Raw genomic sequence first — 24,925 nt, forward strand, 5'->3', positions numbered from 1 at the left:
TGTCATTGACTTTTGTTGACATCGTGGAAGATTGTTGCATAGTTGTTATTTTCTACAATGATTTAAAAAATATTTGTTATATAAAAGAAAATATAACAAATAATAAATGTAAACTGGTTGTTGCCAAATCATCATTATAATCCTGATATAGAGAAAAAATTAATAATTATTTTTATGCATTATTTCACTTTATGATAACATGTATCAATTGATTAGTTATAAACAAAAAATTGACACGTAGATTTTAACAAACGAAATAAAAGACTTTTTGTCAAAATGTCTGGAGAAACAGATATTGTCGATAACCAAGTACAGTTACCTCAAGATCTTGGCGATGATGTTGTACAAGAAGTGCTTAAAACTGGTATGGATCTCCGTCAATATTCTGAACAAATTGAGGAAGAATTAAAAGAGGTCGAAAATAAATCTATACAAGATTATATCAAGGAGAGTCAGAATATAGTGAATTTACATAATCAAATTACAGCATGCGATAATATTCTAGAGGTTAAATTTCATATTTTATTGTGGAAACGTTTTTATATATCCTTCAGTCTGTGAAATCTTATTTATTTTTGTGTTACTTTAATAGAAAATGGAATCAATGCTTATGTGTTTTCAAAAAGATCTTGGAAGTATCAGTTCTGAGATTCTTTCATTACAACGAAAGTCTGTTGCTATGAGCCAACAATTATCAAATAGACAATCGATACGGAAACCTTTAAGTCAATTCATCGAAAATATGACTGTTTCAGAAGCTCTTATAATGTAAAAAAATTATATTATTATTATCATTATTATTACTATAAATACACTGTTACAATTTAAGGTTATTTTATGATCTTTATTTTTCAGTGGAATTATGGACTGTTCTGTGATGGAAAAAGAATTTTTGACTCAGTTACAGATATTGAATTATAAAATTAATTTTGTGAGAGAACAAAGCTCAAAAGCCAAGTCATGTATAGATGTAAAAGATATATTGGAAAAATTGAAAGTGAAAGCAATGACAAAGATTAGGTCTTATTTGATAGAGCAAATTTATAGGTTTAGAAAACCAATGGCAAATTATCAAATATTACAGAATAATATGTTGAAATATAAGTTTTTCTATGAATTTATTTTAGCAAATGAAGATAATGTAGCATATGAAATTCGTGAAGAATATATAGATACTATGAGTAAAATATATTACTCATACTTTAAAGCATATTCATCTAAATTAATGAAATTACAGGTAAAAAAAATCTTAATATATAATAAAATACAATAATAATTTTTAATATTGTTTTCTTTTCAGTTTGAAGAAAAACCAACTAAAGATGATTTAATGGGAATTGAAGATACAGCAAGACATAGTATATTTCACAAAACTACATTAAAACATAGAGGAACTGTTTTTTCTATAAATACTAGAGATGCAGTTCTTACCACAGAATTAGAAGCTTCAATCATTGTGCCACTTACAGCTTCTAACATTAGGGTTGGTTCTATTTATTCAATGAAATTTTTAATAAATTGCAAAATTTTATTTCTTTTGTATTTTCAGTATCATTATGAAGCTCTATTTAGAAGTGAACAATATGCAGTTGTTGATAATGCTTGTAGAGAATATTTATTTTTAACAGAATTTTTTAAAGTGTCTGGTAATGAAGCTATGAAAATTTTTAATAAGGTAAATTAATTTTCTGTAAGAGAAAATTCTTATATATCACTGCATACATAATTGACAATGACTTATAAATGTTACTTTATAATAATAATGATTTTTACAGGTTATGGAGAAAACATTAAATCTTATGGCAAAGAATTTGCAATCATTTGTAGACGATTGTTACGATACAATAGCATTATTTTTATGCTTGCATTTGGTAATGCGTTATCAATTAACATGTCATAAAAGAGCAGTTCCAGCATTGGATGAATATTGGGCCAATTTGACAGATATTATACGACCAAGGTAAAAATTGCAAACTATTTAAATACAATACTTTATAAAATTAATTTATGTAATTTAATTCTTTTTTTTAGATTTGATTTCATTTTTCGACAGAATATTCAAAGTATAAAAAATTGTGATCCATTAAAATTTAGTAAAGAGACTGGGCCACATTATGTAAGTTCGTACAAATAGAGAAATTATTATTCTCTCAAAAAAAGGAGATAAATTAAAATAATATTATTTTAGATTACAAGAAGATATGCTGAATTTAGTGCAGCCATGGTCAGTATACTTGAAGGATTTCCTTGTGAAGATACAACTCAATTATTGGCAGAACTTAGAGAAGTTGTTCAATTTTTTTTATTAAGAATGGCAGCTATTTTTTCTAACAGAATTGATCAATTAATCTTTCTTATCAATAATTATGATTTAGTGCTGAGTGTTCTTATGGTAAGAAAAAAAAATATTAAAAAATTTTAATATTATATGATAGTAATTTACCATTTCTTAATAAAATAAAAGAAAGAAAGAAAAAAAAAAAATACATATTTTCATTACTTTTTAGGAAAGAACACGAGATAATTCTAAAGAAGCAGAAAGTTTTCGAGAACAGTTAAATGCACGTTCTTCCGAATATGTCGAAGCAGTATTAAATCAATATTTCGGTGGTATCATTCAATTAATTAAGGAATCTGAAAATTTAATTGAGAAAAATCAAGATGAAGATTTGAAAAGACAAGATAGTGAAGCATTGACTCTCGTGCAATTATTTACAAATACGTGGAAATGTTCTTTAAAAGGTATCAATGATGAAATATTGAGATCATTTCCAAATCTAGTAATTGGAAATGCATTAGTTCAACGTGCGATGACTCAATTAGTGCAATATTATAACAGACTTCATAAAATATTACCACCAAACGCACGAGCGCAACTTACCAACATACATCACATAATGATAGAAGTTAAGAAATACAAGACGAATTATTAGATCTGCAAAGAATTCATATACTGATTAGAATATCAGTCATAAATGATCTGTATGTTGTATTCCATTTGTCGAGTTAATAAGAATGTGTATACAAATATTTAATGAAAAAGGTTCTGTACATTTATTTATAAAATAATAATCTTATATGAATACACTCTTGTGTGATATATGCACAAACGCGTTACCTCTATTGGTTATATATTTATATAAAATGATATGTATATAATTATATTAATTGCTTTGTAATTATATCAAGTGTCTAAAACACTGGATAATCTGTGATCATGATGAATATTCTTTTTTATAAAAATTAAATTTTTATTATAAAATGAATCGATACAATTATCGTTTCGCATATTTTCTTATTACTTTTATTTTTATTAAATTAGTAGCTGCCTTTATTGCCTGTTATATATAAAGCATTTTATTCCAATACTTTTTATAAGGCGAAACTGATGAATTTCGTTTAGCATGCCCCTGATGATATGCTACATTTTGTACGCACATGTAGAGATAATGCTCCTGATAATAGATTACATTTTTTACACTCGAGACATCAATGTTAAGAAATGGTCAGAAATGTTTTTAAATCTCCTTTAAAGTTGCTTTCTTTATAGAATAAAATTGAAAGAAACTTATACTCATAAAAGTTCATTAATAACTTCTTTTAAAGAGAATTAGTGAACTATTTTATACATACCATGGTTTACTTTGAATCCTCGTGTTTTTTTTTGTATATACAAAACATAAATATTACCGATATTTCCAAATCTTTCAATTGCAATGAGAAGATATATTTACAAGACTCCATCGATGGCGTGTAAAACTCCATTTGTAGCCGGTACGTTATGCGTCACTACATTTACTTCGTTTACTCGTACTCGTCCTGTTATCGAATAATACGAAATAATTTATAACATGTATACATATACTATAATAATATTTTGCTGATATAATATTAAACAGTTACCTCCATTTTTATGAATATGAACTGGTGACTGAACACGCAATGTATCTTTTTGAAGATAATACCTCATACCAGCGGTATATAAGGTAGTAGGTATGATATGTCTTGAAACTACAGCTTTTGCAGCAACTGGACCATCCTCTTCTGTCCAAATAGGCGTTCCATTTTTCGAAGCAGCTGAAGTAAAGGCAGAATCCGTAGGTGCGAAAATCGTAAATGTTTTGGGACCTAAAAAGATTTGTCGTATTGATTGAAAAATTGTAATGATCAAATAATAAAGATTCAATTGATTCATTGATTTACCTGCAAGCGTAGTGTCTAATCCAGAAGTATATAACATTTTAAGGAAAGTCGTGAATCTCCTTTCACGATCGGCTTGTAAAGTTTGTACCAAATCACCAACGGGAAGTGGAAACATAACTCTATCAATCGCATGAGCTATACCTTGAGGAATCTCAATATCACGTTTATTCGGTGCCACTTTGGCTCCATTAATAGTAGTTACCTGCTTGCATTGATGTAAAAGAAATATAACGAAGAAAAAAAGAATTTATATCTTTAAATATGTACTACAATGAAATTTCATTTTCAAAAGCATTGTTTGTGTAATGTCAATATTATTAAATACCTTTACGTCATTCCATTCATGATCATGCATTGCATATTCATTTACTCGCAATTGAGTTCCAGCAAGGCTTACACCAGTCATTTCATCTTGCAAAGAATCAATCCTGAATGCTCCAGGTATAACATGATGAAGAAGGAGCTAGAATGATGAAAGCAGATATAATATAGAAAAATAAAAAAATGTTTACTTCGTTATCAATTGCTACTATATTAATTAAGAACTCATACCCCGCTCAATAATCTTGGATTATCACGGAATTTTTGTTCCGCCTTTTCTGGTCCACCAAGTTGCACCAACAATGTTCTAAATGCTTTATCCGTTGGCACGAATATCGTATATGGACCTAGACAAACAATTGAGAAATGCGGTGTGAACGTAAGAAAGTATCTGTGAATCATAACGTTTTTATCTACTTTCTATTTACCAGTTTCATTCAACACAGTATCTAATCCAGATTGTCTTAAATATTTGGCTATAGCGAAGAGTCCTTCCTTTCTTAACAGTGTTGTAAGACTCTCGTGAACTTGATTTTTATTAACGTGCGATTCAATAGAAGGGATCGTAGTTCTTTCAATATCATCCTGATAAATAGGATTTTTGTTATGCGTAACGGGTGATCGTGTAGTACTTATAATCGACCTCGGTGTTGGTGAAGTTTCGGAAGGTTGTCTTGGAGTGAAGTGAGAAGAAAAGGACGGTGAGGATGAGAAAGTAGTACTAATCGGGGGTGGATATGTCGTAATGATTTCATTAACGGGTGCCATAGTTGGAACAAAATGACTCTTCGTTCCTATAGACGCCCTTGTTGTCGCTGGTACATTCTGACTTTTCGATTTCAAATTTATGTCTGTTGAACCAACAGTGTTGTAGACGTGACTGCTTAAACTAGAAGCAGATGTAACATAATTGTCTCCGGTTGAGGCCGAGTTTGAAGATACCGTGACGTAAGGGTAGTATTCTGATGTTGCTTTACTGTAAATGTTTATATAATTTAACTAAGAGAAATATACCAAGATTGATTACGCTGTCCAACAAAAAAGAACTTTTTATCATGTAACACCAATCTGATTACTAATTGCATTCAATATGCATTAATTAAGAGAATTCTTATTGGACAGTGTTATTTATTAATTTTATTATACCTCCCAGTGAGTCTAGAAGATGGAGTTGTATATCTGGCTGTAGTGGATTTGGATGTCGTAGGTACAATACTGACAGTTCGCGACGATGGTGATGATATTTTAGCCGATGAAAAATCAGTGATTTCTTCATTGGCTTCCTCTTCAAACGTAGCCTTTGTAGGATTCGAAGAACTCGGCGGTAGTTTCAATTCACCCTTCTTAATCTTTTCCACGATAGATTCTACGTCGGTTCCTTCCTTATCTGTATTACCCTTGACACCCTGAACCTTATAACTACCATCAGGTTGTTCTTCCAGCACCACAAACGTTACCTTTTTAGCAGGTAAGTTTTGAATAGGTGCTTTACCTATTTCTTCTAATTTTCCATCACTCTTTTGTCGAATTATTTTAAAATCAGCACCGGGCGGAAGCACACCTTTTGTTAATTCTTCGAATATCACTTTAGGTGGTTTTATGGTAGTCGTAGTGGAAGATAAAATTTGAGTGGACGTACGAAGAGATGTTGAACTATCAGTAGGTACAATGGAGGATAAACCATTGGGAGCGTGTATAACTTGAAGCTTTTTCCCATTTGGAAGAACCAAATCTCTAGTAGTTACGTTTCTAATATCGTCATTTTCAGCTGTTTCGGACAATGCTGATTTCAATTGTTTCAATAATAATTCTCTTTCCAAAGCATCCGAAGATTCAGCGAGTTTGCTTTTCACAGTAGTTTGTTTCGCTGGTGCCTCAGTTTGATAAATAATTTTTATTTCAGGCCTTGGTTTACCTTGTTGTATCGCTTGCCTTCTATGCTCTTCGATAAGAGAAGATAGATTTTCCGGAATAGTGGATGTTTCTTCTTGAATGTTCTCATGATGCTGTTGTTTGATGGTAACGAGTGGTCTTACGGTTGCTGGTATGCTAGTGGTCGTAGAATATTTTTTTTGATGACTAGCTATAGCTTTTAGAAAGAGTTCTGTTTCCGACGTTGTGATCTTTCTAGCCGCCTGAGACGTTAAAACAATCGGTGCGTTAGTTGTACTAACGAATGGAATCGCTGTTGTCGAAGGTTGAGACGAGGATGATGGCGGTGGAGGTGATGGAGATGAAGTCGTTGAAGTAAGTTGCCGGAGTTGTTGCAATTTCAATAATTCCTGCCTCCTTTTCAATTCCTGTTGCTCTAAGATCAATTGTTGTCTTTGTTTCTGTAATTCTTCCAACTCTCGTTGTTTTTCCAAGTAAGTTTGTAACTGAATTGTATGCTGTTCACTGAAGAGAGGCTGCGATAGATCCTGTTGAAGATTTTGTATATTGTTCGGTAAGTTTTGATATTGATTATTGTACTGTTGTTGAAATTGCTGTTGTTTGTTAGCTTGCTGATAATATTGTCCTTGAGGACCATTAAAACCATTCGAGTTCAATTGTTGAGCGATTTTTTGTTGTTGTTGCTGAATCAATTGCTGTACTTGCTGTTGCTGTTGAAGGAGCTGTTGAATTTGCTGTTGCTTGGTTCTATCGATCTTATATTTCGCCAAGGACGCATAAGGAGTACTGGACTGTGAACTCTCTTGACCCGGTCGATGAAATCGTTGTTGATGTTGCTGAACATCACTGAGAATCTGTACTTGCTGGGAGGCTGAGAGTCGAGGACGAGAATCGAGAGGAGATGGATTCTGAAATGGAATATTGTCTCGAGTGATGAAACACGCAAGGACAATAGGATTTTATCATGAAAGACATCATTCAATTGTACGTTCCGATCAGATCTAAATCGAAAAAGGTTAACGAGAACGTTTTCGTTAATGACAAATCAGACACTATTCATTAACTTCCGCCGATGCGCAGACCTCTCACTTTCACATAACAAGCCAGCCGTGGTGAGTGCGTACTCGTAAATCCGCTTAAGGTATTCTGGCGCAATCACTCGATGATAGACACTCTACTGATCGGTAGAACTGTGGAATCCATCGGAACGGGATACGAGTCTTATGAGATCTAGTTACGAAGAATGTTACCGATCACCAATAGAGAAGTGTCTACTTTTTCACGCAACTTCTGAGAACAACGTTCGACTATTGCCTACGACTAGAGACTCTCATAATCACTATCTGTATCGAATCAAATACGGTTGGTTAATCTTGATGAGATTTTCATCTATCATATGTATAAATTAACGAGATTTATCAAATGCATGTATTTATTACCTATAATTATACACGATAAAAGAAAACACATGCAAAATCATTGCTAACTTTTTTGCTTGTGTTGTATCGCCTTTACAATTAATCGCAATTCATTAGAAGCATGCAACTCTCGATGTCATCGAGAAGAAAGTCAATGATCCATCACTAAATAAATTCGAGGTGCCCTCGATATTTCAGGCAGATCGGCAATTCATTTTCTTCGGGTTAATGCCCAACAGAAATTTCTCTTGAAGTGGCACCAGCAGCCTTCGGAATCGGTGTCTCCTTCACCTTATTGCCCAGAATCGGTAAGAGAAACTTCATCCGGGGGTCATCCGACAGACTAGCACTTTCCGTTTCGCTGTCGTTAACCCTGGAATAGCTGAGGAGTTCCTCCCAAAGAAAGGAATTCGTACTTCGGCGAGGAAGCCTCTCTTCTACACGGAATAATTCAATATGAAAAAAATGACTCAACTTTTTTGTTTAATATTCGACGAAGAATACAAGAGAATCATAAACATTAGAAACTTTCCTCGTCATGGATCATTTGATGTCTTCTCTTTGCTCTTTGCATTTTTATTATACGTTGTCATATATTCTCACGTGACTACAGGTGATTTCATTTTCTAGACAATTAAATAAATTGTATAACTTCTTTTTCTATCTATGGACAATTTTTTAAAAATTTGGTTGTTTTCATCAGTAAAGTCGTTATGTATAGGGATGTTACGTTTCGCTATAACATAACTGAATGAATTAATAATATAGATATAACTGATATATAATTGTATATTTCCCCCTACGATTTTACACGTTAAACCATAAGAAAGGTGAAAGTTATTCTTGATGGAGAATTAACACAAGAGAGCTAACACAAAAATACTGTTTTATAAAGGTCTATCATTTCACTTTCATAAATATTTAAAAGATTACGATCGTTCTTTAAAATTCAACGTTTATATTTATTCGTTGGGTTGAAAGTTAGCAGTAAAAAGAATCTCTTGACATTCGACGTTTCTTTGTTAAGATAATATTAACACAATATAATTTAATTCATATTTTTCAACAATATTTGTCGCAGAAGGATCGTTAAATATTCTTCTTCAATTTGACTTGCCTTTTTAAAAATTCAACGATTAACACACGACTAATCATGAAGTTTAATTACTCGCGTTAGGATAGGTCGAAAAGAAAGTGAGACGATGTAGTAATATCGTCTGACGTTCAAAGTAACGTTGCATACACATACGTGATGCTCGAGGTAATTTCAAAGATCATACTTCAAAGGTTTTTTTCTTTTCGTTTCTACAACTAATCTCATTATTAATTATATATGTCGATTGAAGTTTTTACGAATGACCTGAAAAATGTAGAAAGTTTTACCTATTTGCCATATTAGACATCATTTAATAATCCGAATTGCTTCAATATAATAACAGATTAAATATAAAAAGACTTTTATACCATAAGAGATTGTATAGTCAACCAGTTCATGAAGATTGGCCCTATGTTGAAAATGTATTTCACCATTTATAATGGTTTCTTGTTACTTCTATTTTGTAACACTTTGATGTATAAATCTTTTCAGGATTAACGTGAAATCAGAATTAACTGTGCTTTATCACGTTACTCAGTGACTGCTAATTATGAAATAAATCAAGTTAGATAATTCATTAGATAACTTTTATACCGTTTCAAAATTATCGAGGAATATTAAAAAATAAAAAAGAAGAAGAATTAAAAAAAAAGGAAAAATTGATAAAAAAAGAAAAACAAAAGAATTAGAATCGAAGTAACTGCTACACTTTTGTTTACCGACCTTGAAAATAATTATAACCGATGTTACATCGTGTAAGAGAGAATGACATAATAACAATTCACTCAAAATAATATACTTAATAACTTTTTTTTTAGATTTCATCCGACCCTGGGCAAAGTTGTTCGCAACGAAGGTTTCTGGAGAAAGTGAGAGAGCACGTAGCATCCTTCACCTTCACCCATTGTACCGCTTATTCGCCTTGGGTCTCGCCCGGTGTTACTGCACGGAGAGAAGCAGAGATATTCAGTAAGTTATTTTTTCTCTCCCTTTCTCTCTCTCTCTTTTTATTTTTTTTTTATTTTTAGAGAACCGATCACGAAGATATGTATTTTACATTATTTCCTAGCGGACTTTTATACGCAGCTTTCTACCACGATTTTTGAGGACAATTTAGAAAGTCCGTTTTATCATTGCTTGTCTCTCTTAATCTAACGTACTCTTTCTTATTTCAGTATATACTTCTAAGGAAAACAAAAATAAATAAAGAGAAAGAGAAATTATCTAATTGACTAATTAGTTTAAAAATTTGCATTGCCGCGCATTAAGACTAAAGTGGTAGGATTGGACTCGACAGAGACTCGACGATTATCCGAAGTTTTCTAAATTCTAATTTTATTCTGGATACGCTCTGAATGAGATCAAATAAAATCATTAGAAGTAGAAATAAAATAAATGCAATAGAATCCAACGTTAAATGGGAAAACAAAACAAGGAAAATCTGTTTCCACGTTTTCATTTGAACTCTATATGGCGAATAATACGAAGACACGAAGACGATTTCTACTAACGCATGCTTTACTACGTATATTACGAAACGGCGCTAAGTATCCCTACCTATTCCCATAATTAAGGTCGATCGAAATCGTGCTGCTACCTGGCAACGACGCTACTACTGCTTCTTTTCTTTATATTTTTCTTTTATCTTTTTTATACCAAAGCTTGCTCTATCGTTACGTGAGCTTTATTACATATAGCGTTTTTATTTTCAACTTATTACGTTTCCCTTACGGTAACAAGTTTTAACAAGTTCTAAGAACGAAGAAAGTTGAGTAGCTTTTACTTGAATATATACATACATGTGATTAGCAAGCATGTTCATGCTATCTGCTTCGGTCTTTTTTCGTATGGCATTACTTAATAAATAGAAAAAAAGAAAAAAAAAGAACAGTTATACTGTGTCGTGTAATGATATCTGTAAGCTTGTAAATGATGTAAGATATTCGTAACAAGAGTAATGAAAGCTAACTTTCAAAGTAGTTTGTATGGAAATTCAGAAATTCTTGAAAACAGTGTAGGAAGCCATTTGTTATGGATATTAGATGGTATTAGATGGTACAACGTACGCTTCTGTTAAACATCCAGGAAGAAGAGAGAAGAGCGGAAGTTGTATCGATTGGATGGTCTTGATACTTCCGTTGACTTACACGGAATACACCTCACATCAGGCATGTTAACTCTTATCTCCCTCTGTTTTTCTTTTTTCTTTATTAGAGAGTGAAAGGAAATGGTAATTTAGTGTGTACACGATTTAAATACGTATTACATCAAACACTGCTCCGTTTCGGATATTAAACAAGATTATTATAATAATACAGGAACCAAAATATTGTCATATTGTCAAGATGATTTTGAAAATCAATTACTCTTTTTTGACTTAGCTCTGTTTAATTGTATTTACGTAAAACCTTAGTTTATAAGTTTTACGATCTGAAAATATCAGCCTCTGAAAAATCTTGAAAAAGAGAATTTGATTTTTAATATCACCTAAGAACTTTTCACTCGTTTTGTATTTCTATTTATACTCGGAAGTAAATTCATGAATATGTAATATATATCGTGTAGAACAGGAAGTAAATATTGCGTTCAATGACACAACGAAATCAATTTAACGTACGAAAGTAGCCCGAAGCTGCGTTCACCCACTAAACGAGTAACTTTTGATCCCTTTCTACTTGAAACCTTTCTCTCTCTCTCTCTCTCTTTTTCTTTCTCTCTTCCTTTCTCTCTCCCTCTCTCTCTCTCTCTCTCCCTCTTTCCCTCTTTTTCTTTTTCTTCCTTTTTCTTGTTATATCTATCTTTGCCTTTCTCAATATCTGCACATACTTCCTACTTCACGGCATCTCCTTATAATTGCTAGATTTCTCTCCGACACCATACTAACACTACAGTAAGATAAATGTCTAGCAATGGAGAACTTTTAAATTGTCATATATAAATTTCGCAGGATATTAAAGGATTAATAAGGAAACGCCTTTCTTTTTAGTCGAGGAAACATGCTCCATCAATCGTACGATATGCGATAAAATATTTACACTCCAATCGAATATCAAAGTAAAAACTGGAATATCCAACATCGTTTATTAATTATTTGCTGCTACTAACTTTAAATGTCCACTGTATAATTATTTTGTGTCATGCTTCAGTGATTGTCCAAGTACTTATAGTATAATTATAAGAAAACAATGGCAGAGATTGCCATACTGTAATTCTTCTAGGGGTACCTGAATCGTAGCACGAACGATATCAAGAAGAAGAGTGTCATCATTAAATTGCGTTTCCTTTTAACTTTCTAAGTTGTCACGAACGATCTCAAACAGGAACCCTTTCGTACGTTTATTACAAACTGCGAAAGACGTTTAACAATTTATCTTTATCTGTGATTGATATAGAGTTTGACAAATATTATATATCGTAGATATATTATATTATATAAATAATTGATGTATACCTGTTGAAGATGACCAAATTCAGCACCCGGTAAAATCGCGGGGTCAGCTTCAGCAACAACGAAGTCGTTCGATCGAAGGACGAATAGCGTCCACAAAAAGCACAATAAGTTCTTTCTCTTCATCACGAATAATTGTTCTTATCGATCTTTTGAAAATCACACTTTTGTCTAACAAAGACACTCTTCGATTTTCTTTCGTGAAACCTTAAGGTCAAAAACGTTAAGTAGCTTCACTTAATTTCTCGTTCGTTCATCTATTATCTCTAAACTTCTGCGAATCGATGAGAAACGATTTTTGTTCAAACGAGAAGAACACTTTCTTTTAAACTTAGAAAAAGAAATAGACAAAAAAAAAATAAGAATATTATAATATTATTACAGTGTTAACATAAAAAAAAAATCAAACATGCATATTCTTCTTCGACAAACGATATCCTTCTTCTTCTTCCTATTTCATAAGAAAAAAAAACAAAAAACTGATTTGTTCGTTCGCGACACACGCTTATCTTTTGAGGCTCTTTCTTAGAGCTGGAAGGTGAAGCTCGGTTAATAATTTGGCACATCGACGAGGACGAGCTCAGAACTGTTGGAGATCGGAAAACGTCCGAGAGTTTTACTTCTCCGAGGAGGAAAGAGTTCTTCAGGTCGGTCAGGTGGGAGACGGGCAGGTAGAATGGTGAACGTCGACCAAGGAACCCACTTCTTCGTTACGTATTTTCTTCTTACTTACGAAGGATGCTGGTGCTTCATGAATACCGTTCAAGATATGCATGTAGTACCTACGAATCTAGCGACGCGTATAAAGCTGGAGTTGCGTGCATACTTATGGGTCATGGATATTTGATTGCCACATCATTGTAGATCAGTTGGCTTGTACACTGACTCATGAACAAGATAAAATGCATGTTAGTAAATAAAATTAATATGTAGATAAGTTTGATATAGTTTGACACATAAAAAAATCTTTCATAAATTTGCAACATTATTAGAACGCGAGCTGCACGAGCTGATCGACGTTGTTCGATGAACCATAAAAATGATTCATTACAATGAGATGCATAAAATAGATTACGAGATCGATTTGTCGCAATGATCGACTCCTTAATGGTGTTCTTTTCAATATCTTCTAGATTAAGCATAACGAATCCATTAAAATTTTCTTCGAACTCGATGTACTTTCTATCTTACGTATATTCTTATCGAATTTCATGAATTTTCTTTTATATTATTATACAACGCATAGTCAAGACAGTAATTGACTATATCTTATCGGACTATCTCCCACATCTGCTTTCGTCGTTCTTTTAATAGATACAAATATCAAAATGGGTAATAACAATATAAAATTGCGAATTACATCAAGCCACGATCGTTGAAAATGTTCGGTTACACCGGCCTCGAGACTTCCGGTTAAGAAGTGCAAAACGAAAGCATACAGAGCTGGATGCCTGCGAAAGTATCGGACGTTAGATTCCATTCACCGGCGAAGTGCCTCGCTGAACAATCTTACTTGCCAAGAAAAACGCTCACTTCGTGGATAGGAGAAAGAATCGTAGAACTATATTTTTATATCGTAAAAAGTCAATATCCTTTTACAAAAACGATTGGATTTATGTTTTATGACTCTTTCTATATCTCGCTAGGTCGTTTCTTAAGAAGACTCCTGTAATAATACAATCTTCTATTTATCTGAAATTATCCCTATTTCGAGATATATGTATATAATGTCATAGAAAAAAATCAATTTTATCTACATATTGTACTTTTTCTTTCGTATTGATACTTTTTGATTATCCAGCCTCCTTTTGTGATGTAGCCTCGGGCTGCGAAAATGGGTCCGGTCATCTTCCTTTCTCCTCTCTCCGATCGTACGATGAAAACAAGTTTCGAGCGAAACTCGAGGCACCATATGCCTAAGGAAGGACAATTCTCGTATGAAAGGGATTCCCAGTATAAGAATACGCTATGTTCGAATAAAAAATACAAATTATACATCACATCATCGATCATAATATAATTAAAATAAATTAACAGTGCTTGTCTCTCGAGAATACATGCATGATTATAATTAACGTTAAACGGTGCTCGTGTTCCTTTCGATTTTGTTCTTCGTTTTCATACGTGAAGACGCACGAAGTTTACTAACGTACTATAATATATAATCCCCGAGAATAGACGTTCTTTCTCGTGCGATATTTACTACTGGCGTACAATCTACTTTCTTTCTTCGCACGGTGAGACCGCTATTACTTTCTTTGAGATACGCAATTTCCGAGGAGACGAACAGAAGAATTCCGTCTAGAGAATATAAATGTCCGTCTCTCCGTTGGTATAATGAGGATTTCGAGAGACAATATATTTCTTTGTATTTCAGTACAACATGAACTTTTAATGCAGAATCCTTTCGTTGGTGAAGGTATACATGCTTCCAGGAATATATTTTTTCTAGAGTACAAGCTCGCGAACCCTGAGCTAACACACACAAAAAAAAAAACAGGTAATAAATAAAGTAATCGTAGCGATCTTATGACTACGATACTTTCTTGTTCGTATTATAGGAAAATGATGAAAGAATTGAGAAAAGTTTATTATGCAAGCGAGCACAGTTTCAGGATGCCTATCAGAATCGAAACATCTTTTCTGATGCGAAAAGTATTGTATACGGATAGTATGTATGGGAAAAATGGCTTTCATCTCGAGTACGGATCTCGTTAAAAAGCGTTTCACTCGAATGAAAGAGGGCGGAAGTTGATTATAACAATCTAACGACTGTACAACGTAAAAGTAACTAATTGATAATTAAAAATTACTTTTTTCTACTTGCTCTATTTATGCATGAATCATTCATTGGTAAAAATATTCAGAAAGATATTGTTATTTATTATTTTTATTATTGTTATTGTTAAATTATTGAAATTTTGAGCCAATAACAAACAAAAAAGAAACAAAACAGAAGTCTAAACAACGAATGTCAATGAGCCGATTACGTAAGTGAATAATAATTCAGAAGGTAATAATTTCGTTGGAAACACGAGCGTTCTAATATCTGAGTTTCGTATCCAACTCCCTGCGAATTTTCTCGGCGTAATCGTCAGATAATTTGCCGACGTGTCAGCAGTCATCGTGGCTACGTTGCATCGCGTTATTATCGCGATGCAAAAGCGCGGGACTTTCCAATTATTTGCGCGCGGTTCGTAAACACCACGAAAATAATTTTAACGTTGAGAAAATAATTCTGATAATCTAAGGTTTCGCTTACTTCATTTTTCTGCCCTTCAAAAGATCATTCCTCTTTCTTCCTTCACAGAGTAAAGAATATCCATTATTACATTCCTCCAAATATTATATGATTTCTTCTTTACCAAATCCAGATTGCCCTCTAGTATTAAAAAATATACACATTGCATATAATGTTAAAGAATTAATAGATATAAAAATAACTAAATTTATTTAATTCATTTCTTCGAAAGTATTCCGTCATTTTTTATATCTTTCATCCTGCAAACGCCATCTTGTATTTCTCCATGTAAATTCTATAACCTAGGCTAACACTGTTCTAAGGTTCACGACTACACATTTACATATGATAATTAGTTTAATGAATATATACGATGAAGATAAAAAATGTAATAATTCAGAAAGATATGAAATACATTACGTTAGATATCTTCGGTGAAAAAATAATTCGACGACTTTCCAAATGTTATCCGAGTGAAATCAATGAAATCAATCGAACGATTGAATTTTAAGTGTCTTTTATGTTCAGGAAAGCAATCGTATAGAGCTTCGTAATATTTACGAGCTCGAGATAATTCGATTTTCAAACCTCGTGAGAGTGAGTAATAATCCAAGTACTCTTATAGTTTTGAACGATTTATTCACCGCGAGATGTCAGTAGCGACACGAGCGCTTCAATGTCTCGATATATCGAAACTCGATTAGCTTTGTCCTCCTTCTCAACAGTCCTATATCTCATCCGAAACCTTTTCTTTTCGTCGCAGTTCAGAAAAGCCATACTTGAAGAAACCTGTAAATTATCTAACCTACATTCCAAGTAAAATTCCTTTCCACGTTTAGATCATTAGATTTTCAAGTAAATTACGTGGAACTGACATTTCAATGTTTATATAAATTTTTGATGTGACAGCTCGTGGTCTGCTAAAGTCGACATTTGTTCGATAGTATCGAGCTTCTTTGGCAGCTCGAAAGTAAAATGGCACTCGATCGTAGATTAGAATGTTATTAGTCATTCGTTGTGTCGTGTTTATAAGTAAATATCAGCTGAATGTATAAAGCGAAACGAAGAGAGATTCCATGACGGCGTCTATCTGACCGATATTTTATAAGTAAGTCCAGCTGATAAGAATCTTATGAAAAATGGGCCTTTTCCCGAATTCGTCGCCTTTCGATGCTGACGTTGGTGAGTGAACAGCACAGTTCTAGTCTAGCCTTAATTCGTTTATGATCCAACGTTCTTAGCAAGAGACTCATCGATTAAGAATGTGTTTGACTTTATTACGTTTCTCGAATACATTGATATATCGTATCGACGATGCGCTTTCATTTGAAACTATTGAAAAACCAAAACTCTGTAATGAAAGCATTAAGCGGTTGTTGACGTTTGACCTCTAATCGAGACTTCAAAAGCGCATACGTTTTCTGCAACGATCGCTTTATGACCCGCCTTTTATCGCAATCTATTTTTTACTGAGATTATGATACGTCTTTGTGTATGTCAAAATAAATCGGGTTTATTGAAATAAATAAAATTAAGTACTTACGAGATATGAAACTTAATTTACATGAACATTATTTTCGTACTTCTTTTTTCTTTCTTTCTTTTTTTTTTTTTTTTTTTTACATTATATATTTTTTATATCTATTTAATTTGTCTCTAATGAAGGATTATTATATTACTTCATTAATTATTATAGACAATGTACTCTATTGTTATAACACTTTCTTTTATACATTTGTTTGTTATAGAGAAAGCAACGAATGAAAAAAATACATCAGAAGATTGGGAGAAAATACTGGAAATCTGTGATCGAGTTGGTAATTCTTCTCAGAATGCCAAAGATTGTTTACGTTCTATCGTTAAAAGATTAAATTCGCAAGATCCACATATTGTTATACAAGCCATAACAGTTAGTACCTTATCATTTGTATGTAAGGTATAATAATACTAAGATCATTATTTTAATTGTATCTTTCCATTTAGTTATTGGATGCATGCTCAAGTAATTGTGGAAAAACTTTCCATCTGGAAATAGCATCTAGAGACTTTGAAAATGATTTGAAAAAAATGATTAATCATTCTCAACCTAAGATTGTGGAAAAAATAAAAATACTTTTAAAAAAATGGGCTGAAGGAGATTTTAAAACAGATCCTCAACTTAATTTGATTCCAAGTTTATACAATAAACTTCGAAATGAAGGACTTGATTTTTCTAGTTTATCAGAGACAGTAAGTTGTAATTAATAATTTAGCAATTGTTATTAATATTTTATAAAGAATCAATATCTTAGATATAATGACTATAATTTTTTTACTTTTCATTTAAAGTTTCTGCTTGAAATTGATATGTATTCGCTTATACAAATTTTTAGCCAAAACGTTCCAGCATTTTAAGTAAAGATCCAAATGTAGTAACAAATTCTCAAGAAGAAGAAGATCTAGCAAAAGGTAATCACTTTGTAAATATAGGAAGAATTTAAATTATTATCTAAATAAAATAAACAACTAATGTTTATATTCATAAGTAGCTATCGAACTCTCGCTGAAAGAAAATAAGCCTCAAACAAGTTCTTCTCATGGTTCACCAGCATCTAAAAAAAGTACTAGTTTATATCCAAGTGTAAGTTCTGCGCTTACTACCTCAAATACTTCAGAAGGCCGTAAGGTTCGAGCTCTTTATGACTTTGAGGCAGCTGAAGATAATGAGCTAACGTTCTTAACTGGAGAAATAAGTATGTTAAAATTAAATAGATAGATATATGTCCAATCTTAAGTTGTTTCACATATTTGCTATTATGATTTACTATTAATTAAATTTCAGTAAATATTTTGGACGATTCTGACCAGAATTGGTGGAAAGGTAGTAATCACAGAGGAGAAGGTCTTTTCCCTTCTAATTTTGTTACTGCGGATTTATCAGTGGAACCTGAACAGTTTACAAGTAAGTATAAGACTTATCTATAAAGCCTATGTTTTTCTTATTAAATCAAATGCAATAAAAGTAACATATTTATTTACAGAGTTAGAGCATAGTAATAAAAAATTAGTTCAGTTTGCTGAAGAAGTAGAGGTAAAAACACTGAAGAGAGAATTGGAGGTGATAGAAGTGGAAATAGATGAAAAAAAGATGGATAGACTTTTACATTTGTTACATGAAGCTGATCCACAGTGTGATAGTTCGTCTGACCCTCAAGAAATGCTTGATTTAGAAGGTATATTAAATATAATACAATATAATGTATAAGACAATAATTATAATAATATATTAATATATTAATATTAATATTAATATGCATGATACATTACCTTACAGAACAAGTTACTGCAATGGGTCCATTGATTGATGCAGCTCTAGAAAAAGTCGATAAACGACACGCTCAACTCACTCAATTGAGTTCTGATTTGGTCGAAGCTTTGAATATGTATCATACATTAATGCGGGAGCCTCCTCCTCCAGCACAATCTAATTATACAATGCCTAAAATGTCGTCACATATCTCTTATCCATTTCCTAATCAGGGACCACCATCACCATCTCCTCATGTAAGACTTATTAAAGCAAATGTTCTTTTTATATGATTGAATTAATATTTAATCGTAACACTTTTACTTTTAGATGTATAATGGAATGCCAGCACCACATCAGGTACCTTTCTCAAATACAGGTGGACCTCCAGGTCCACATGAATACATGGGACCTTCTAGTATACCAAACATGGCATTACCACCTCATTTTCGTATACAGCCTGGTCCTCAGCCTCCAACAGGACATCCACAAGGTCCACCAGTGCCTGAACAAACACATCCCTACCAACAACAGGGGTATGTGCATTTATGAATACGATCTTCTAAACATTTTTTGTGAGTTCATGTGAAAGCATAGTAAGTGAGATTTTTTTGTTTTCAACGATTTATTAGAGCTTGAGAAAGGTATTTTTGAAACATATGTTATCCACTACAAAGTGAAACCATCAACGTGCTCGATAAAAGAATAAATCAATGGTGTGCAATCTTATGTAGCAGATTTCCACCTCAAACTGGTCCTGTGCCAGCTCAATATGGTCCGCCGGGATCGACAGGACCTTCGATTAACCATCAACCACAATATGCTCCATCGAGTGGGCAACGTATGATATAAGTAAAAATTACGCGTTGAAAATTCACATTCTACTTTAACTCATGCTGTACAATATTACGATATTATAATTATTTAAATAAAAATATCCGAAATAGCCAAAGAAAATTGGTTTTTAATGAACGCTTTACGTTTGACTTTGTATTGAATTTGGTATTATGTAAGCTTGTATTTGTAGATATACACGGCAGTGCATATACAAAAGCGCGTAAGAACAAGTAATTTATTTAGTCTCTTTGAGCATTTTCATATTAGATTGTAATTTTGGCTTTTTGATATACTTATGTATTGTGTTTGAATAATCTAATTCTTTAAAGCATTCCACATTTTAAATTTCATTATGTTCTATCATTTAAATAAATGTTAGTGTTATGATTCGATACTGTGATATTTGGAAGAACATTTATTGGTTACAAAAGTATTTCCAAAATAAATGCTTGAAATTTTTATCACGAAAGAGAATAATGTGAAATTAATAAGATTTGAAAACTGTATTTCAAAAATCCTTAATACAGATGTTGAATTAAATGATTGTAATATCTTGTGTATATGTTTTTACAATAGAAGTAACATTATATAAAAAGTGACAGTGTATCGATGAAGTGCTGCTACTAAATGTATCTTTGTTTTTATTCTATTTCATGTATTCTTTGTACATTATAACTATACTTTAAGAAAGAACGTATTGCATTGAAGCATACAGAAGCATTGAAAATAAATTATCAATGTTATTTACGCATTATTGGAAAGAAAATTTTCACGATCTGGTCTAGTCTCTTCACTGTACATATAATAAGATTAATTCCTATTAACGGTTAAATGAGTTGTCATAAACAAATTTTTATGGAATGTTGATACATTGTATTCGCGTAATACTATTTTTACCGTCACAATTAAAAGCCTTATATCTTTGTCAAAAAAGAAAGAAAATAAAGTAAAATAGCACTTTTAAGATAGTACTTCTTTTGTAGCTACGAATATAATTAAACATACGAATAAACTTGTTGACATTTTTGGCTATTTGACAAAACGTAGAACACATAGCTGTGATTGTGCAATATTTGTAAGAAATGCGAATTATACAAAATAGACAAAGGAAGCATAACGAGTAAAATAAAATAACGCGTTATGAATAATTCTATAATAGAAGTATAAACACATTTTATGTGAACTATATAAAAATCTATGAATTAAATCTAATGCAAGCGACAGAATATGTCGATAATTTGCAACAATCGTAGACCAAGCATGAGGTTTTACATACAGTGTTATTAAATGATCGTACGTTTTGATAGATTTTCTGAAAAACAAATATAATGTACACTGTATACTATATTTCATAGCCCCATTAAACTATCATTATTTACGATATAAAAAAACAACTCACATTGATTCGCATATGTATATTCATTAGACATAGTAAAAAATTAGAAGTATTGAATAATTGTAAATTATGTAAATATAATGTAGTAGATCCTTCATGTACCACAATACTCAATATGTGTTAAATAGTATTAATGTAATATTTTCTAATGAATAATCAGTTTTTAATCATTTACAAATGAATACATTAAAAATTAGACACATGGTGTAATCGTTTGATAAAAAAAAAAAAGAACAAAAAGAATTTTAACGACATGCTTTCACTAATTTTGTATTGATCATTTTATGATTTTGTAATTTTTTATCAGAAAATATATATTCTCCGTATATGATACATGATTCTCAATTTAGACACGAAAAGCTAGGTCGGCACTTTACTTAAACGCAGTCATAAAAGCTTTGCTTTGTGAAATTTTTAAATAATTAATAAATTATTAGTATGCTTCGAGATCGTATACGTATTAATGAAAAATTATACGTTCCTGAATATCTTCTTTATGATTAGCTTGTTTTTATGATAATACCCTGTTTGAACCATCCTTTATAAAGCTATAATCTATGTCGTTTATTAACAGTTTTGTTTCAAGTCATTTGCACAGTATTCCTTAGTTAATTTATAGCGACGATTTTGCTAAGACTTCGTGCCTCGTTACTAATATACATATTGTATGTAAAATAATAACGATTGATGTATCGACAGGTAAAGGAATATCTCTCTAAAGATTTTTATTAGATAGTTATCGACATATTATTAACGATGAGATTATATAATATCGCACCATAGAATATCAGCATATCGATCCGTAATAGATCCATTGAGTCTTCCTCATAACTATTTAACTGATAAGATCGTTAGAGTAACGAGAAGATTTCCCTTGACAATGGCATTCCTGGATCAACAATGAACTAAACAACCTTGAAACATTCGCACTCTAGATCCTAGATTCTACAATCTGCTTCATATGTGACTGTCAAAGATGACAAGAAAACATTTTTGTTTGTTGTATTAAAGAAATATAGAAATATTTCGCTCTTTGAAAGATGACACAATTTTAAAGTTAGATAAGCTTTCGATTTCTCAGAATAGTCGATAATTAACATAAATTATCCAAAATTATTAGACATCTCTTATATATATATATATATATGATCGCGTAGAATCAACTTTTCTACCGAGCTCGAAGTCAGGGTCGAATTTGATAGACACGGCATTTTTAAAACATTCTAATCAAAATAATCCACGAAATGGAATTTTTCTATCAAGCAGCCGCGTCAGTTCGATCAAAACTTTTACTGCTCCCCTATCTAGCTCAAGGGCACCTTGAGATCGTCTTCGAATGATGATGATGACGACGACGACGACGACGACGATGATAATGTGGACAAATGGTGATTGGTTTGTCATAAGACACTTTGTCAACGTAACTTGTTTCACGAGATGAACAAGAGAGAAACTGAGCACCTGAAATTTAACTTTTCGCATCATCGAAGATTCTCGATCATTTAAAAAAAACATTGCTATTAAGTTTAAGGTCGTACACGTTCCGATGTAACGCATTTATTGAGTATCGTCCATCAAGGAAGGAACATATAATCGAGTTTGTTACGTCGTGTCTACTTATATTCTTCCTTTTTTCTTTCTATTTTTTTTTTTTTTTTAAGGAACAGTGACGTTGTAGTTACGAAAGGTGCAAATTCGATCATCAAATTTAACGCTCTATCGAACATGACATTGACGATCCTCGAAAGGTCACCAAACTCGTAATTTTCGTGTTAAGCCTTAATATGGTTTCTCATGTGGAGCCATTTAGAAATAGTTCAAGGCCAAATCTCGATATGGTTTTCTCTCTCTTCTCCGCAACATTTTGATGATATTACGTTTCTCGAAATTTTCAGCAAAGGACGAGTCATTCTTTTTTATTCTCTTTGAACGAACTCGACGAACTCGAAATCGAATATTCTATTATTTCTATCTTTCCTTTTTTTTTCATTTTTAGATTGTAAAATCTTGTCCATTTTAGTTTGAAATAAAGCCAAACACAATCTCTTCGTAGCTCTCGTTCGTGAAAGACTGGTAAATATAAATTTACTATTTATGTCTATGTACCTCTCAATCCGTTCGGATGAGTTTCTTCGTAATAATCGTGTTTTTGTCCTTGTTCGTAGGCATCAGACTCTCATTGCGATCCGTGAAGAAGAAGCCACGGATAATAACCATACGAGAGACGCTTCGACCCATTTCTCGAGGTCGTCGGTTCCGAAGAAAGAGAAAGAAATAAAAGAAAGAAAGAACGCTTCTTCGCTCCTTGAATCCTTGCTCTTTTCCTCATAATCTCTCCCTCTTCTTTTTTTTCTTCTTTATCCGTTTTAGGAGTTAAAGTCGCGAGTACTTCAAAAGAAGAATTATGTTTGCAAAATCGTCATGACACTCGACAACATCTTTCTCTCGATAATACTCGTTACGACAATAAAGAAGAAAGAAAAAGAGAAAATCTACGGATTAATACAAGGCTTTAACCCCACGCGATTTTATTTTACACCTAGACACTGTTACAAAATTTTGCTATTGTAAAATTCGACGTGGCTATTTATATTTTCTTTTGAAAATAATAAAAATCTGAGCTTTGTTTCTTTTTATATTTTATTTCTTTTCCTCTTTTTTTTCGACGAAAGTGGTTGCGGATTAATCAAATCAAGAAAATACGTCACGATCTTTACTTAAACTAATGTCAGGGTTGTAAAATGTCTTCAATATCCATTTATAATTTGTAGTTTCTTCTTGTATGAAGAATGCAAAAGGCCAGTGTCGTCTAATAACGAACAATCATTCTCTTGTTCCTTTTTCTCTTTCTTCATCTCTTCCTTTTCTTCGGATACGACGACTATGACGACACGGAAGGAAAAACTTGAAACTCATTGACTCTTATTTACTCTAGGCCCCATGAAACAGGTTGTTAACTTTCGCCCATTCGTAGATATCGAGGAGAAAGCAGATGTCATTTACACGCTTTTATTCGTACAATGATGAACAACACGAGCTCCCTATTGTTATTTATTTAAAGGAGAAAAAATTGAAGAAAGTTCTCAAATGACGGAGCATGATATTATATATGTTCGTCTAATATAATACATAGGTATGTCTAACTTTAATTTATCAAAATTATTTATGAATAAAAAGAACTTCGAAAAATTTGATTCCAAAATTTCTGGTGGATATCATCATTCTTGTAGAAGGGAACATAGAGCAACATTAAGTGAACTTTCGTAAGATCGTAGAGCAACGAATGGAACCGTGTTATCGAGATCCATCCTAGTAAAATTCGCACCATTATTCTGAGACAATGTTTATTGTTGTGACATGCCATTTTTAAGGATCGCAACTTTGAGTGCTTGAATAAAGCTGTTAAATTCGAGTGGAAATAATAAATAGTAAAAACTAACGAATTGTTTCAAAAGTACATGTAATACACGAAGGAAAAAATTGTGTCGTTCGTAATAAAAAAAGAAAAAAAAAAGAAAATAGAAAAGTAATAAAAAAATAAAAAAGAAAACAATCACGAGAATCGATAAGATTTTTAATATTTCAACACATTATATCGGCTCAAACAACCTTGATTGTCATTGATCAAATTTTGATCGCGTAAGATCGATCCGTTCCCTCGTTTCCGTTCCGTCAAATTTTTCTCCAAGAATCAACCTCCTCTTCGTAGTAATAATTCAAGATTCCGCAATACAAAACAACGCTCCAGGTACAACACGCTTCGAAGATTTTATAGATAAGTCGGTG

At 32.2% G+C, this 24,925-nt stretch overlaps 3 protein-coding genes across 5 annotated transcripts; 2 read left to right on the forward strand and 1 right to left on the reverse strand.

The window, feature by feature from the left end:
* The first annotated feature begins 7 nt into the window (after positions 1-7).
* On the forward strand, positions 8-3,085 carry LOC127062401 (vacuolar protein sorting-associated protein 52 homolog). The gene is made up of 9 exons (XM_050990545.1): positions 8-507; positions 593-768; positions 856-1,237; positions 1,301-1,483; positions 1,550-1,675; positions 1,776-1,960; positions 2,032-2,116; positions 2,189-2,392; positions 2,508-3,085. Exons 1-9 carry the CDS (start codon positions 277-279, stop codon positions 2,931-2,933), a joined length of 1,998 nt encoding a protein of 665 aa, XP_050846502.1. The 5' UTR covers positions 8-276; the 3' UTR covers positions 2,934-3,085.
* A 193-nt stretch (positions 3,086-3,278) lies between these two features.
* Positions 3,279-16,232, reverse strand: LOC127062362 (uncharacterized). The gene is made up of 12 exons (XM_050990410.1): positions 16,041-16,232; positions 15,642-15,761; positions 14,146-14,295; positions 13,913-14,045; positions 12,383-13,830; positions 5,671-7,325; positions 4,953-5,500; positions 4,756-4,871; positions 4,529-4,666; positions 4,204-4,405; positions 3,904-4,128; positions 3,279-3,819 (listed from the first exon to the last, which is right to left on the reverse strand). Exons 5-12 carry the CDS (start codon positions 12,503-12,505, stop codon positions 3,731-3,733), a joined length of 3,096 nt encoding a protein of 1,031 aa, XP_050846367.1. The 5' UTR covers positions 12,506-13,830; positions 13,913-14,045; positions 14,146-14,295; positions 15,642-15,761; positions 16,041-16,232; the 3' UTR covers positions 3,279-3,730.
* A 179-nt stretch (positions 16,233-16,411) lies between these two features.
* LOC127062414 (signal transducing adapter molecule 1) lies at positions 16,412-21,470 on the forward strand. Of its 3 annotated transcripts, none has more exons than XM_050990591.1 (10): positions 16,412-16,802; positions 17,369-17,529; positions 17,604-17,849; positions 17,993-18,068; positions 18,149-18,352; positions 18,442-18,561; positions 18,641-18,832; positions 18,934-19,163; positions 19,237-19,442; positions 19,641-21,470. In XM_050990591.1, exons 1-10 carry the CDS (start codon positions 16,760-16,762, stop codon positions 19,756-19,758), a joined length of 1,596 nt encoding a protein of 531 aa, XP_050846548.1. In that variant the 5' UTR covers positions 16,412-16,759; the 3' UTR covers positions 19,759-21,470. The 3 variants fall into 3 exon arrangements, with proteins under 3 accessions (XP_050846548.1, XP_050846566.1, XP_050846556.1); XM_050990609.1 differs by lacking the exon at positions 19,641-21,470 and adding an exon at positions 19,539-19,560; XM_050990599.1 differs by having other exon boundaries at positions 16,415-16,802; positions 19,644-21,470.
* The last annotated feature ends 3,455 nt before the right edge of the window (positions 21,471-24,925 follow it).

The sequence above is a fragment of the Vespula vulgaris genome, chromosome 1 (genome assembly GCF_905475345.1).
Source record: "Vespula vulgaris chromosome 1, iyVesVulg1.1, whole genome shotgun sequence".
In the NCBI taxonomy this organism is placed as follows: Eukaryota; Metazoa; Arthropoda; class Insecta; order Hymenoptera; family Vespidae; genus Vespula; species Vespula vulgaris.

Bases quoted from the DNA above. Each gene is read 5' to 3' on its own strand.
- LOC127062401 (XM_050990545.1), top strand. From the start codon at position 277: ATGTCTGGAGAAACAGATATTGTCGATAACCAAGTACAGTTACCTCAA. The intron at 1,238-1,300 runs GTAAAAAAAATC...TTTTCTTTTCAG, and splicing joins CTAAATTAATGAAATTACAG to TTTGAAGAAAAACCAACTAA. The intron at 2,117-2,188 runs GTAAGTTCGTAC...ATATTATTTTAG, and splicing joins AAGAGACTGGGCCACATTAT to ATTACAAGAAGATATGCTGA.
- LOC127062414 (XM_050990591.1), top strand. From the start codon at position 16,760: ATGGGCCTTTTCCCGAATTCGTCGCCTTTCGATGCTGACGTTG. The intron at 17,530-17,603 runs GTTAGTACCTTA...CTTTCCATTTAG, and splicing joins TTGTTATACAAGCCATAACA to TTATTGGATGCATGCTCAAG. The intron at 19,443-19,640 runs GTATGTGCATTT...AATCTTATGTAG, and splicing joins CATCCCTACCAACAACAGGG to CAGATTTCCACCTCAAACTG.
- LOC127062362 (XM_050990410.1), bottom strand. From the start codon at position 12,505: ATGAAGAGAAAGAACTTATTGTGCTTTTTGTGGACGCTATTCGTCCTT. The intron at 7,326-12,382 runs GTATACATCAAT...ATTCCATTTCAG, and splicing joins AATTTGGTCATCTTCAACAG to AATCCATCTCCTCTCGATTC. The intron at 3,820-3,903 runs GTAACTGTTTAA...ATTCGATAACAG, and splicing joins TCATATTCATAAAAATGGAG to GACGAGTACGAGTAAACGAA.